The following is a 15,090-nucleotide window of genomic DNA, read 5'->3' on the forward strand; positions in this document are numbered from 1 at the left end:
GACAGAAAAAAAAACTCATATTGAACATGGTCTTCCATTCTGCCCCATATTTTGAAGAAGGTGTACCTTATTCCAACAACGGTAATCAATATCAATTTGAACCTACAACAACTTTTACTTCGATTGATCAACATAACCTATATCGAGGCAATGAGGAAGATGTCGCAACTCTTGGTATCGAAGAAGATGAGAGCCGTTTATGGCTGGGCGGTTCATCATATCCTGTAAATTCCCAATACATTAACGATGGAAGAAATGGTCATATTTATAGTGCTGCTCCATTACATTATACAGAACCCATGATGGCTACAAATAATTCAGGTATGAATTCCAAATATATTGACAATGAATTTGAGCAACAAAATCATTATCCGATTATTTCTCAAGAGCCAGAAAATTATCATTCTTTACCTGTTTCAATTTCTCCATATTTACCTCAATCCAGGTTTCAACAGCAACAGCAGCACCACCACCAACAACAACAACAAGAAAATGGTTATTACAATAATAATAACAATTCTTTCGGCAGAGGTCCCACACCAATGCTTTCAAACATGCCATCCATGGTCCCAACAGTGGAAAACATGGTAACTGCAACAGCTGCCGCAGTAGCTAATGCAAATACACGAATGCAATCCACTATGGGATCAAGGCTTAATGATCCATTAGATTTCACTACAGCACCAAGTAGGACCGTATACTTGGGTAACATACCTTCCGATTTAACTGTGAAAGAATTATTAGACCATGTTCGTAGTGGAGTCATTGAAGATGTCAAGATAATCCCAGAGAAATTATGTGCCTTTATTTCATTTTTGGATGAAAATTCAGCACTTTTATTCCATTCCGATGCTATTTTGAAAAGATTGAATATTAATGGTAAGGATATTAAGATTGGATGGGGGAAATCCACTGCTGTTGATCCAATGATTGCTACGAGAATTATTAACGATGGTGCTACGAGAAATGTATTTATTGGTCAATTGAAAACTAAATCATTTGATCCTAATAAGGCAAAAGTTACCAAGATGCCACCGTCAAGAAACCACGATATTAACGCTACTATAAGTAACGAGAATGATGAGAAGGAAAATGGAGTGGATACTGCTCATGTAGAAGGAGAAGTCGAAGTCGGAGAAGAAGAGGAGCCAATTTCAGATGCGAAATTAAGGAAAGACCTTGCTGATTTTGGTGATATTGATTGTATTAAAATTGTAGAAGATAAAGGGATTGCATTCATTCATTTCGCATCTATAACCAGTGCTATTAAATGTGTTCATAATTTAAATTCCATGAATGATTATTACTCTACAAAGAAAATCTTCTATGGAAAGGATAGATGTGCATTCATAACGAAGACTCAACAACATAATGCCGCTCAATTTCTTGGTATTCAATCAGGTATGAAGAATTTAATTGAATTTTCTGATAGGAATGTCATCTCTAATGCACTTTTACAACAATCCGCGGCAGCAGCAGCTATTGCCACATCTGCAGGCGGTCCCAACAATCTTGGTAATAGAACCATCTATTTAGGAAATTTACCTAAAGATATTAGAGTTGAAGAGATTTGTAATGTTGTAAGAGGAGGTCTTCTACAAAGTGTGAAATTGTTGGGGGATAGATATGTATGTTTTGTTACGTTCATTGATCCTACTGCAGCAGCTCAATTTTTTGCCATGAGTTCATTACATGGGTTGACTATTCAAAAGAAACGTTGCAAAGTTGGTTGGGGGAAACATTCAGGCCCATTATCTAATGCCTTGGCATTGGCTGTCAGTCATGGGGCATCTAGGAATATTTATATCGGTAATATTGATTTTGCAACAGATAAAAAAAGGGATAATCCTATTTTCACTGAAGATTCGTTAAGGAAGATGTTCAGTATGTATGGTGAAATGGAACAAATTAATTTCTTACCAGAAAAGAATTGTTGTTTTATTAATTTCACTAATATTAGTAATGCCATCTTGGCATTAGACAAGATCAAATCAAATCCAGTTTTTAAAGATTTGAAGATTAATTTCGGTAAGGACAGATGTGGGAATATTCCTCATCAAGTACGTTAGTAAGAAACTTCGTCGTTGTTATATAAGCGCAAGCTGTATACATATATTGTTACTATTACCATTACTATTACTTTTACTATGTTTACTATTATGATAAAGTGCTATTTTCCTATTTAGTGCCCATTGTACATATGTATAGCTATATACCCGTGTACTGTTCAAACAAAGAAGAGAAACTACCTCTCGCCAGTGTGGTCGACGTCCCTTGTTGATGTTATATTATCTTATCTTGAAGAGAGATCATATCATGTTGCTTGTTGCTTGTTGCGGAAGGGGCGTCTCTTTCAAAGTATACGCGCAACAACACAGAAGGGAGAAGGGATCACACAATATACTACCGTACTATCCCTTATTCTGACAAAAACATCCTGAATAATAGCAACAAGAACAACAAGAAGTAATAGGACCTGGAATTTCGAGAAATAATAAGTTCCCTTAAGAATTGAATTCAGTTTTCTAGAATTTTTTATTGGGATTATTAATTTGAACAAACTGGACTTACTGGAATAGTTCGTCTATATACACTGATCAAAAGGAGATATCATACGTGCAGAAATGGTTCAGATCATATTTGGACAGAACGCAAAGGAGTTCCCTATTTTAAATATTGCTGGTACATTTACCAATTGGGAAATCAAACCAATGGAATTACATGATGAACATTGGGAATTCAATATACCCGATGAAACGTTGATCGAAAAGGGAATTGAGAAGATTTATTTTAAATTCATTGATGGGGAAAGCAATTGGTTGGTAGATGGTAATTTTGCCATTGAAGTGGATGAACACAATAATCAGAATAATGTAATGGTCTTGAGTCCAACAAAAGAATCGGAGACAGTTCATTCTGGTTCAAAAGATCACGAGAACAAGGATAATGTGGGAAAAAGCAAAGATAGGTTATCACAATCATCTTTGGATAATATCAATGTAAGTACAGAAGATATTAAAGAAGAAGAATTGAATGATGAAGGCCCACAATCCCCAGTACCATCATTAGGAATAAATAAAGTAGAAACACCTGCCGATTATGAAAATATTGTCAATAGTCCCTCCCCAACCATTAATGAAGGCAAAGAAGATGAAACAGAAAAAGAAGCAAATGAATCTGATAACAATGAAACCTCTACTAAGATGGTATCTTCATTTCCTCAAACAGAACCTAAACCCCTCGAGAAAAATGACGAAAACGAACCAAATAACTTGAAGAATGAAAGCAAGGACCAAAATGAAGAAGCGAAAACTTCTGCCAGTGATAATAATACTGAACACACAGAACCGAACGTTAACTTGATCAGTAAAGATGATACGTCAGGGAAATTACCACAGGCAAAAACTCTAGATCCTGGTACGAAGGGCTTTACTTTGAAAAATGAAGTTAGTTTTGAATCAGAAAACAAGAATCCTGTTGAGATGAAAACGGCACAGGAGACTCCAACGATTGAAAAGAGGAATATGGAACAAGCTTTACATATACCAAAGGAAAAGCAGGATACTGACAAGACTCCTCCGGAAAGATTAACTGAAATAAACCCCGAAGAAGAACAAAATGCTAAAGAAGTTGAGCATGAGGAACCTGAACCAAAAGTTGAGCTGGAACATCAACAAAAGGTTAAGCATGAAGAAGAACAAATTGAATCCCCAACTGTTAATGTCAGGCATGAATCTGTGCTCGAACGAGAGGCATTTACACCTGAATTTGAACCTAGCGAGGAGCCGGAGGTAGAACAAAAACCTGTTTCAACACAACAAGAAGAATACATTCCACCTACCCCACCTTCATCTTCTGCGACACCTATTTCAGGAGAAAGTGAGAATCAAGAAGGGACAGAAGAGGAAGAATTTGAACATACTAATGGTCAGTTAGCGAAAACAAACGGAGAAATGCCAAATTCTGACCAGTATGAAAGTTTATTAAGAAGAATATTGGGTGCGTTAGGAAGATTCTTTAGTTCATGGTTTTTCTTTTTCCATTCTTCAAAGGAAAAAGATGATAAAAAATCTTTAGAATCAAGTTAAAACAAACGACAACCTACTTACAAGAAACCTCCAGAAACTTAAAAGTTAATTTTTATTTCTCTATACATTGCTGTTATTTTTTTCATTTCTTTGGTACTGGATATCAAATCTTTAGTTAAAACCTACGACAATTTATTCAAACATATAATCGACTATCGGGTCCTTCTTCTCTTCTTTAAATTTATTTTATCGTCATTTTATTTGTACTAAACCATATAGTTATACATATATATAATATTCTTACATAACGATTTGAATAACTAAGAATATTTCATTTGCTTGTTCATACTATAGAAATTTTTGTATTTCCAGCTTTTTGTTTTGTTTCACCGCTTATTTAGATAAGGTCACCTGGGTCAGTATTCATAAAGCAACGGTCACCCCAATGAGCGTAATGACATGCTCTCTTACTTAAACCATTATTATCACTCTTTTCACTACTAGCTAATGCTTGATCTAAAATGGTAGCATTAACAAATAGTAAACCACTTGCTGTATTGTTAGAAAATGGTAACAGCGTGACATCAGAATCAGCCCCTAAATCTAAATAACCAATAATTGCTTCAGTTGGGATATTCCCGTCGGAATTGGTTAAATCATCAATTAGTTGGGTTGCGCTTATGAGAGATATTGATGAAAGTAATAAGGCCAATGAATTAAAAAAATGAGAGTATTTCATTTTGCACTTGTTAGTTTGTTTTGTGCTTATGATAGCGTATTTTTTTTTTGGCTATAGTTGAATGATATTTTAGTATATGGATCATTGCTATTCCAAATCATTATATCCCCATTATGTAAAAAATTAAAAACAAAAGGACTCTCTTTTACTGCCACTCTTAAGTAGCTTTTTGGTTTGGAACTGTGAAGTACAATTTTTCAGCTAGTTTGTTTTTTATTTAGTGACAATCCTCGTTTTATCTTAGTTTTGCAACAGTTACAATTTGTCCTTATTAATAACCTTTTTAGGTAGAAATAAAACGATAATGCCTTATTCTATTGCCTATCAATTTTAGGTATACTGAACGGGTGTACTTCACTATCTATCTATCTTTATTTATTTATTCATTCATTTGAGCTTGTTTCGTTGTTTATTGGTGGCCCGATTTGGAAATTCTTGGCGCTTAATTTGTGACGCGTTTTCTGCCAAGAAATGACTTGACGCTCCAAGGTGGACAGGTTAGGAGTGTATGAAGTTACTATATCAAGGTATGGAACGTGTGTACTAGAGCAGTTGAGAGCGCAATACGTATTAAATGTTTTTGTAAGCTTTGGTTTCAAACTTTTTAAACAATGTGACTTTGGTTGAAGTTTCCATTATCCAGGGGAGAATGGCCAGAACACAGTAGATTAACACGACAGTAATCAATGCTCGACATTAAATGATTTTTATTTCTTTAGTTTAAAAACTATCTAACAAAATGCTGATACTACGGTTTTTTTATGAAAGGTTAGGCACTGGACCCTTACTGTAAGATATGATTATGTACAACGGAGTGATTCTTCCTCGTAGTTGAGAAGAATAATTTAACTTAAATGATGCTTTTATTTGTTTAACCCTAGAATTTTAGAGAGGTCTTCTCTTCCAGATTGTGACGCACCGGGTAACATAAAAAAAAAGAAAGAAACTAATTTTTTTTTTACTGTTTTATTCATGATATATAAAGAGGCCTTTCACTTCAGTATACTTCTGTACTCCTTTTGGTTCCCTTTCATTATTTGGTATTTTACCTTTCGCAATTTCCTTCATAAAAGTAACGCATTTTCACAGCCATTCACAACATATAACAGTATCTCATCGAGGTTGAACCCTTCCGGGGCGTTCTTGGCCCATGACGAATGTTGAATTGTGTTGTAAACTAAATGAATTTCTTCGGAAAGGATTTTGTTTTTATTTTTGCTTGGACTGAAGAACAAATTTTTTTCTTTACTGGTCTCGGGTGCAACAACTCATCTGTCGTCTGCCTCTGTGCAGATCTAAGGGTTTACCTTCGTGTGCCCGTATGGGAGTTGTTGCAAGGATCACTAATACATCTCTGAATTTTTATATAATCTAATGTACATAACTGAGTTAGCGCACAAGTGTTTTTAGTCTTACAAAAATGACATACCATCATTCTATTTGACACTCAGTAGGAATTATGTTGGATTTTTTTTCCTGTAAGAAAAAAGCATTGTGGAGACATCCACATTTGAGTTAAACTTCAAAGTATACAGAGGAGAATCGTTATCATTATTTTGATTTGGTACGTAAGTACGTACTTTATGTCCTTTCCTTATGACTTTATAGAGCTATTTGAAGTAATTAAATGAGGTTGGATGTAGATGAGACCATAACCCCCCTATTCACTGTCTTTATTGCGACGAACGAATCTGAAACTAGAATTAAAACCCAATAATTCATTAATTCCACGAGTCCAATCATTTTCTGTCTTGGCTACACAATATATGCCTGATTTTTTAATCTTTTTAGAAATTTTTGAATCATTTTGTGAATTACTATTGTTAATTGTTGCTGTTGGTAATTGAGTACCATCCACATAAATCGTACCAATTTCATTTATAACATGAATTTCATCTCCAATTTGTAAATCTTGTTGTGGAATCCCATCAATGGAAAGGTTAACCACGTTATTCCTATGATTTTGGTTCATCTTTGATCCAACTCTAATCTTAATATGAGATGAATGTGGTAAAATCAATGGTCTAAAGGATAACGAACGTGGGCAAATCGGTGTCAATAATATCGATGGTACCAGTGGAGAAACAATAGATCCTCCAGCAGATAAAGAATACGCTGTAGATCCTGTAGGTGTAGACAAAGTAACACCATCTGCAATGGTTCTAGTTAAATATTCACCGTCAATAAAAATATCCAAATTGGCTAAATGTGGTGAGCTACCCCTATGTAAGAAAATATCATTCATTGCATGCGTCACTATGGGATCCTTAGATCCATTTTTCATTAAATGACATTGAAGCCGTGTTCTATGTAAACATTTCGCTCTTGATCTAATGACTTTTTCAAAGATTTCTTTATGTTCTTTAAAATCGAACGGTAAAAGGAATCCTAACGTACCTAATGAAAACGCTAGTACGGGTGGAACTTGATTATTACCAAACATGGAAACACCATGTAAGATAGTACCGTCACCACCTAATGTGACAAGAAGATCTGCTCTTGTTGTAATTTCTTCTTCTGTCCCAGTATATAATACATGAGGTCGATTAGGATCATGGTTTAACGTTGTCTTGAAATCTTGTGCTATTTCATCCGCTACATCACGTTGAACTATAATATTAACTTCCGGATATGAATCATGAATATGAGTAATAAAATCTACCATGGCCTCTCTTGTGGTAGGTGTCCATGGTTTCTTAGTAATGAGAACATTTTGTAATGGCTTATGCCAAATTAAAGATTGTAATTTGGAATTGGGTGGTGTTACAAATTCAGCGGTTGAACTGGTTCGTAGATTTGACACTGGCTTAATGACAGAAAATTTGGAGTTGTTCTTTAATTCAACAAGTGGAGGACTTTCTAGGGAACTGTACTTCCTAATGGAAAATATCAGCCTACTGGTTGTCACACGGTTCCTTATAAGAAACATTTTTTTCCCGTAGAAATCAACTGATAAAATAAATGAAAAAAAGCTTATAAAATAATATGGTTCGGAATATACCGATATGATCAACCAATTCACAAAATTGGTCAAATCTATTTCACTACGTAAAGGTAGACTCTTTTTTCCAGTATTAGTCTTTCTTCTTTTTTTTCAACATCGGAAGTTTCCAACGCGCCTCGTCTCGAAACATATTTTGGAGACTCAATATATGATAGCGCCTTCTTCTTCATAAAGGTATACATTGTTGTCACAGAGGGTTAAACTAGTCTATTAACAAATGTGTGCTATTAGCAAAGAAAAATAGACATAGAAATGTATTTGTATCATTTTGGAAAATAGTATTATATAAAGATGGTATATAAGTGTTAACACTTCAAGTTGATACCACGTCTTTTCTCTTCTTCTCTATATTCGAACATAACTTGAACAGCGATAAATATACAACCGCTAGCCACTATAAAGAAAACGAAACCTGAGAATGTGCTAAATATATCCTTCAATAAAGCTTTAGTACCATCTGGACCTAAACAAAATCCAAATATATTAGCAATCATCATCATCCATATATTAATGACACCTCCCAAGGCACACAGGGATAGTCTAAACCACCATTTATTTCTATATATTGCGAAATATTGTGTAGCGATAATCTCAGGTAATAAAAACAAAACAATCAACCACCCCCATAACAATAATTTCAATTGAATATCATGCCAAATTGCTACAAAGGAAAATACCGCTAAAGAGGTTAGTATTCTATTATGTGATCCACCTAATGGGATATAAATATAACGAACAACCCATTTATTATAACTTCTATGCCAAGCTCTCCAGAACGCTAATGTACTATAATTGTTATCAACTAATCTGATCATGTTTTCAGGAGTATCAATTCCATCCAATAAAGCCCATAATCTAAATAATCTCCATGGGATTAATAATTTTAACCAAATAATGTTCAAATTCACTAGACCAATCATAGAAATTTGGAATGGTGTATCATCATCCCACGCTTTAGTCTTGGATACTGCCACTACATATGCAAAATGTAAAATGAATTCCATAGTAAGAAGACATAATACGAATCTTGCAGTATAGATGATGATTCTGTTCCTATTGATAGATGGTAATGTATGTTGAGTTTGATAAATGTAATCATTAAAAGTAATGATTGGACCAGCAATAAATAATGGTGTATAGGTAATGTATGCAATGTAATTGAAAATATTATAATCTTGTAAATGATGTGGAGCAGTTAATCTAGCTCTTTCATTTAATATTTGATATTTCCCTGATTCTTCAATAGGTTCTAAGATTGATCTCGATGAAGATTTTCTGAACATTGGTTCCGATGAATCTTGAGGGTCAGCCATGGAAGATGACGAAGATGCAGGTGATATACTTAATTGTTTAGTCCATCTTTCTAAGAAATCCATGTTATAACTTATCATTCTCAATAAAGTGAAGTTGAAGAAAACATCCCACCTTGGGATAATACCTTTATACCCATTATCTAGTGGAGATAAAATAGACAGAATATTCCCAAATGCATATGTTCTATATTTATCATTAATGAAAAGAGCGGCAATACCATAAGTCCACGTTAAGGCAGTTGCTAAACGACGATTTCTTTTAAACACATGAACAATACTAAATAAAACAGTCATATGAGTCAATATTCTTAAAGAATTAACACCATGGGCAGCAAATAAGAATATCAACCCAAAAAAGCAGTCGAATCTTAATTTAGTAATATTCAAAAATTGCATAGTATATTTTTTAATTAGAAGATGAGCAATCATTAATGTAGTCAAAAGAAGGAAATTATCTCTAAAGAATCTATATTGAGCATCGCTATTGTCCACTTTTCTATTAAATAACCAACCGTTGGATAATAATCTTTCGAATTTATAATAATTTGGATTTGTTTCATTACTTGCATCCATTGCAGTCTTGATCATCAATGGGACGACAATTAGAAATGCCACATAGTAGAATTTAAATTCCCATGTTCTCCATAACGAACTTGAGGACGCAGTGTTATTATTGGTACTGTTTAGATCCTTGTCATTAGTGCTACTGTTCGTATTATTGGCATTGCCGTTTGAAGATAGCAATTTTTGACGCTTCCTTAAATCAGTCTCTGGAGTTATACGAGAATCCAATGCTTCCACAGAAAAGAAATATTTTATTTTCTCTATGGCAATGCAGGAAGACATATTGAAACCAGTGTAAATTAACCCTGCAATCGATTTATACGATGTATAAGGTCGGGAAATGTTGAAAGGTCAATTAAAGTTCTCGAAGAAAACGATTCACAATATAACAATTGTATTTGCAATCTTAAGTAAACCTTGCACCTGTAATATCTAAAAGAAACAACGAGGCAAGTGTGACCTGTTAGGAAGATATCACTTTTTTGAGGCTGGTCTAGTCGCACTGTTTGTGATCACTTACCTTCCTCTTACTTTATGTTGCAACCTTCAAGAAATAGTCTACGAGGTGTCTGGATGTTATTAACTTCGAGATATAGCAACGTGCAATAAAACAGTTCGGTCGGTCGATAAAAGAACCATCTAGAACAGCATAATTGATTGTTCTAGATGCCATGAGAGCACTACTGAGTTGTTCTGTGGATAGGTATGTGGATATGTGGTTAGATGTGCAAAAAAAGGGGTCATTCTCTCTCTATATATATATGTATATTCTATAAATTAATTATGCGGATGGAACGATTGCCTTAAATTCGTTTCTGAGTAAATGAATGCGTGAATGAATGAATGCATGAATGAATGAATGCTTTTATGATATAGACCACACAAACGTTTATGTGCTGAGATCTCTTATGGCGGTTTTGGGGACTATAACTCTTTCAGATATCGTTCAGAAGAATCCAATTGAGTTATGCTTCAAACAAACCGATAAACTGGTTGTGTTGTGTATGCGTCCTGGGGTACTAGAATTTATTTTTTCCTAGGGAATGATACTTGAAGCTGTCGACACTGTATTTTATGTCGTCTTTAGGCATTGGTGACAGTGTTGAACGATCAACGATGAGTCGAATGTCTTCTCATTTCCATTTCTTTCGATTCTTCAATGTAATTTTCATTGAAGACGTAGACCTCTTTTGATAAAAGTAAATAACTGAAAAGACCCAATATGGCAATTATCATTGTAGATAATAGTATTTTCTGGAAATATATTTGATTTTGTAATTCATTTATGATCATTGAATTTGCCCGTATATATTTTTCATTGCTTAACAATATATCATTTAAAGTAATAGAATGGTTTGTCTTTATTCTATCTAATGATTGAGATAATAACCTGGTTTGCTCTTCAATATATAATAAAGTTAGTGTAGAATTATCTTCTAAAGCACTTAATCTTTTCACGATATTTTTCAAAAATGAATCTTCAGGTATTGGTATACTGGGACATTTATTACTTGAAATACTCTCTTGTATTTTTTCGGTATGATTCTTCAAAAATTTATCAAAACTTTGAATTGCAATTGGAGTTTTAACTTTACACTTACCTTGAAGTAAAATATCATCTTTCGTTAAATTCTTTTTAATAGTCGTAGCATTGCTTTTAATTAAATTATCAGTAATTAATTTAGATAAAATTTCTTTATCTTGAATATTACCACAGGAGTTATTAGCTGATGATAAAAGCAATAAAGCATCTTTATTATCTTTCTGATTATTATTTTGTTGTTGCTCTTGTTGTTCACTTTTAAATTCATCCATCATAGTTTTCCCATGAACTCTTACTAAGGAGATTGGACAATAAAATTCATTATCATAATAAGATAAAATTTCAATTTTCAAATATCTCGCCCAAATTTGTGGATTTTCAATTTTAAATCTTTGCAGTTCTCTATTATTAATTGCTTCAAATTTTCCTAAAATCTTCCAACCGCCACCGTCTTTATTATTATTCTCTTTCACTGGGAATCTGTCACTCACAGAGACTCTGATTTGTTTAAAAGTTGATGAGAAGAATTCGAAATTAGCAATATCAATCTCTTCCACAAGGATATCTTCACATAATTCAATAATAATGAATTTTTGCTTCACAGAACATGGGTTCAATAAATAACTATCTTTATTTTCCACTAATATGGACGTACTCCCCATTGCTTCAGGGTTTGTTTTCACTATAGTTGCTGCACAATCTAATGACGCATAATTATATCTTCTCTTATAAAGAGAATTACTCTTTTGTCCCGTACTTCCATCATCATCATCTTGTTCTTCTCCTTCAATGTTTGAATCAATTGAATTCAATAAATTGAGACAGGCTTCGTCAATGTCTAATAAATCTACTTCTTCGTCGTCTGTTTCACAATCATCGTTGTCATCATCATCATTACCGTTCAAGAAGAAACCTAGTTCAATTTCCATTTCATCACCGAGGCTATCCTCACTAGTATTGATAATATTTTTTTTCGAAGAGGACGAATATTGTTGTTGTTGATGTCTCTTCCAAGAAGAATGGTGGTCATGTTCATGAAGTTTTGCTTCCTTATATGCATCAAAGGATAGGAAAATATCACGTTCTTTTTCTATTGATATATTTGGCTCATTATTATCAGTATACGTGTCTTGTATACTGCCGGATGACGGTCTGGCTTCACCTGGTTGAGCTCCATCATCTTTTGGTTCCATTGACGTAATATCTGGACGCCGTTGTGAGCTAGCCTTTGACGTGCTACTGTCTGGATAACTCATCGTTTGCTCATGGATAACGACACCACTATGTCTCGCTGGTCCCAATGTGCTCTCTGAAGAAGAAGATAAAGAAATTGTTGTAGGTTCTATTGTTGATACCTTGTCTATAGACGGGAAGTGGCTATCACAATTTGTTATTACCAAACCCGACAATACTATGAGTACTGTTTTCATAGAAGATCCCAACATTTTTCTTCGATTGTCGTATACAAGTCGAGGATCTCAGTTATGTACACAACCTATTGAGCCCACTCACAGTTCAAGGTAAACAAACAGGTCTACCACTATAGGTTTCATCAACTCTTGTTTTTTAAAGATTAGCTATCTTAGCTTTAGTGTTTCTACCTACATAAATGTAACAGTTTATTCTACGTATGTGTTAGGAAAGACGGCTAAGAATTCTATAAAGGAAGTCCCTTACATGAAGCCCAGTCTACGGGCTTCCCTCTGCGGAACCCGTATTGAGCGATACAGGCCAGGTTAAAAGGCATAAAATTAGGGTATTTCTTAATAACCCTATATATTAACCCTTGAGGGCTTTGTCCCTGTTCGAACCTCATCGGAAACATTTTTGGTTATTTATTTGTCGCTTTTCACGCCGGCAAAGTAATAAATTTAAGTAGTACGTACATAAGAACATTCTTCGAATCCCAATTGGTCTATTCAAGAGATGAACAATAAAATCGGCGTATATAGGAATACAATAACTATAAAGTACCAACACAACCAATACAGCAGCACCCATAATGAGAGCAGTAATGAGAAATAGAGTGATGAATAATCTATATCTAACTACGTTCCTTATAACGTTCGCATCAGTTGCAGTAGGGACGATATTACCATGTCCGGCACACTCGTTAGATTCAGATACTCATCAAAATGAGGACAAAGAATTGAAAAATGCAAAAGAGATCAATAACAACAAGGACCATGTTTTTGTCAAGAAATAAATAAATAAAAAATTGAAGACTGTACATGCTGCAGTCAATAGGGTACCTATATCAACCTAAGTGATTGGAGTATCTATTAACTTCTCATCATTATTCAAATATATATCGTTTTCCCCTCCTTGCTGGTTCATGTGAGAGGTGAAAGGAAAATCAATCAAAGAAAGGAAACAAACTTTAAAAAGTATACAATGTATATTAATACCCACACTATATTATATAAATATAAATATCACTTACAAAATAATATTCTATCATGTTTTATTTTTTTCCATTACACCTCTTTTCAAAAAAGACTTAGTGTAAGCTTGTTAGCTATCCATTCAGTTATAAAGTGCACCGTGATCATCGACGTTGAAATCTAAGGAAACCCAAAAGAAAAAGAATGTTTATTCATGCTGTATCTATACCCTATAAAAATACTTAATATTATTTAGGAAGTCCATCGTCTTATCTTCCAGAATTACCATTATTGCAACGTTACCATGGAAAATTTGAACAGTTTCCCTTTTGTGGCACTCTTTTTTGAAATAAGGCATTAAAAGAAAATTCGTTCCTTTATTATCTTCGGTCAGTAGAGCCCAACCCCCATACACCTCCATTGATTTTTCAAAGTATACCATAGTAAGGTACACCTTGAAAATATCCAATGAATGATATACCTAGTTCTTCAGCCTCTTCTTTAGCAGAAGAGACATAGTCATCTTCTACATTATTTGGTAAAATGGCAGTAATTGATTCACGATACGGATTTATTGCACCACGAGCAATAGAAATCGCGTTTCTTCTTCTTAATATCCCATAATTGCTAAAGGGCGTACTGCTAGAAATAGAAAAGACTGGAGATCGTGGATTGGAAGTAGAATCATTAATGAAGTTAGAAAAGTCTAATGAGCCTGTATCAGACACACAGGTGGTTGCACTAGAGAGTGCAGAATTAATAAAAGTGGCTCGATTAGGTTGTTCCCATGTAATGGGCACGTTTGAATAATCAATAGTGTTATTATTCAAAATAGAACGTGGAATGATATTACTATTATTATTATTGAATAGCATATTGAAATAACAAAAAATGAAAAGGGGTGTATGTCAATATTATATTGTGTTATTATAATATTATTTAGCAAGAAACGCAATATATATGTGAGAATTGTGAAATGATAAAAAAAAATAGAAAGAAAGAAAGAAAGAAGGAATGTTTAAAAGTCGGATATCTCATGCATTTATATACCTTAAAAAATTTTAAACCGTTTGACCGTTTTCAAATTTTGTTGCCCATTTATTTCATTGATATTTTTCTTCATTTAACTTAGTATTGTACAATCGTAAAAACAAAATGTAAGGATTGACCCAGTTTCTTTGAAACCAAGGGAAACTATTTGTTGGGTTTTACAGGGAAGACTACTGTATATGTGAAGAAAAGAAACATGCGCCTAATGTAAAGAATTTGTGTCACTTTTCGTGGGGCGGGGAAGGACTCCATAGTTTAAAACGCCACCACCGCCCCAAAACTCCGGCCAGGCATGAAGCGCCGCTCCGGTTGGGCGGAAACCTCAAATTTCTTTCTTTAATACTCAGTGCAAAGCACGTAAAACTTTCTCAAAATCTCAAAATACCACCATTGTGGAAGTATTGTCTAAAACCTGCCACAAAAAGAAGGTTTCACCAGAATCTTTGGGCTACATGTATCTTTCAT

General features: G+C 34.1%; 8 protein-coding genes across 8 annotated transcripts; 3 read left to right on the forward strand and 5 right to left on the reverse strand.

The window, feature by feature from the left end:
* Window positions 1-26: 26 nt before the first annotated feature.
* On the forward strand, window positions 27-2,069 carry MRN1 (Mrn1p; the record flags this gene model as incomplete). The annotated part of the gene is made up of 1 exon (XM_003670739.1): window positions 27-2,069. One exon carries the CDS (start codon window positions 27-29, stop codon window positions 2,067-2,069), a length of 2,043 nt encoding a protein of 680 aa, XP_003670787.1.
* A 555-nt stretch (window positions 2,070-2,624) lies between these two features.
* UIP4 (Uip4p) lies at window positions 2,625-4,088 on the forward strand (the record flags this gene model as incomplete). The annotated part of the gene is made up of 1 exon (XM_003670740.1): window positions 2,625-4,088. The coding sequence occupies one exon, from the start codon at window positions 2,625-2,627 to the stop codon at window positions 4,086-4,088; it is 1,464 nt and encodes a 487-aa protein (XP_003670788.1).
* Window positions 4,089-4,425: 337 nt separating this feature from the next.
* On the reverse strand, window positions 4,426-4,767 carry NDAI0F02280 (uncharacterized protein; the record flags this gene model as incomplete). The annotated part of the gene is made up of 1 exon (XM_003670741.1): window positions 4,426-4,767. The coding sequence occupies one exon, from the start codon at window positions 4,765-4,767 to the stop codon at window positions 4,426-4,428; it is 342 nt and encodes a 113-aa protein (XP_003670789.1).
* A 1,660-nt stretch (window positions 4,768-6,427) lies between these two features.
* POS5 (NADH kinase) lies at window positions 6,428-7,696 on the reverse strand (the record flags this gene model as incomplete). Its single annotated transcript, XM_003670742.1, has 1 exon — window positions 6,428-7,696. One exon carries the CDS (start codon window positions 7,694-7,696, stop codon window positions 6,428-6,430), a length of 1,269 nt encoding a protein of 422 aa, XP_003670790.1.
* Window positions 7,697-8,076: 380 nt separating this feature from the next.
* Window positions 8,077-9,930, reverse strand: GUP2 (putative O-acyltransferase; the record flags this gene model as incomplete). The annotated part of the gene is made up of 1 exon (XM_003670743.1): window positions 8,077-9,930. One exon carries the CDS (start codon window positions 9,928-9,930, stop codon window positions 8,077-8,079), a length of 1,854 nt encoding a protein of 617 aa, XP_003670791.1.
* Window positions 9,931-10,758: 828 nt separating this feature from the next.
* Window positions 10,759-12,636, reverse strand: SLP1 (Slp1p; the record flags this gene model as incomplete). Its single annotated transcript, XM_003670744.1, has 1 exon — window positions 10,759-12,636. The coding sequence occupies one exon, from the start codon at window positions 12,634-12,636 to the stop codon at window positions 10,759-10,761; it is 1,878 nt and encodes a 625-aa protein (XP_003670792.1).
* A 557-nt stretch (window positions 12,637-13,193) lies between these two features.
* COA2 (Coa2p) lies at window positions 13,194-13,397 on the forward strand (the record flags this gene model as incomplete). The annotated part of the gene is made up of 1 exon (XM_003670745.1): window positions 13,194-13,397. The coding sequence occupies one exon, from the start codon at window positions 13,194-13,196 to the stop codon at window positions 13,395-13,397; it is 204 nt and encodes a 67-aa protein (XP_003670793.1).
* Window positions 13,398-14,003: 606 nt separating this feature from the next.
* NDAI0F02330 (uncharacterized protein) lies at window positions 14,004-14,450 on the reverse strand (the record flags this gene model as incomplete). The annotated part of the gene is made up of 1 exon (XM_003670746.1): window positions 14,004-14,450. One exon carries the CDS (start codon window positions 14,448-14,450, stop codon window positions 14,004-14,006), a length of 447 nt encoding a protein of 148 aa, XP_003670794.1.
* Between the last annotated feature and the right edge of the window lie 640 nt (window positions 14,451-15,090).

The sequence above is a fragment of the Naumovozyma dairenensis genome, chromosome 6 (assembly GCF_000227115.2).
Source record: "Naumovozyma dairenensis CBS 421 chromosome 6, complete genome".
In the NCBI taxonomy this organism is placed as follows: Eukaryota; Fungi; Ascomycota; class Saccharomycetes; order Saccharomycetales; family Saccharomycetaceae; genus Naumovozyma; species Naumovozyma dairenensis.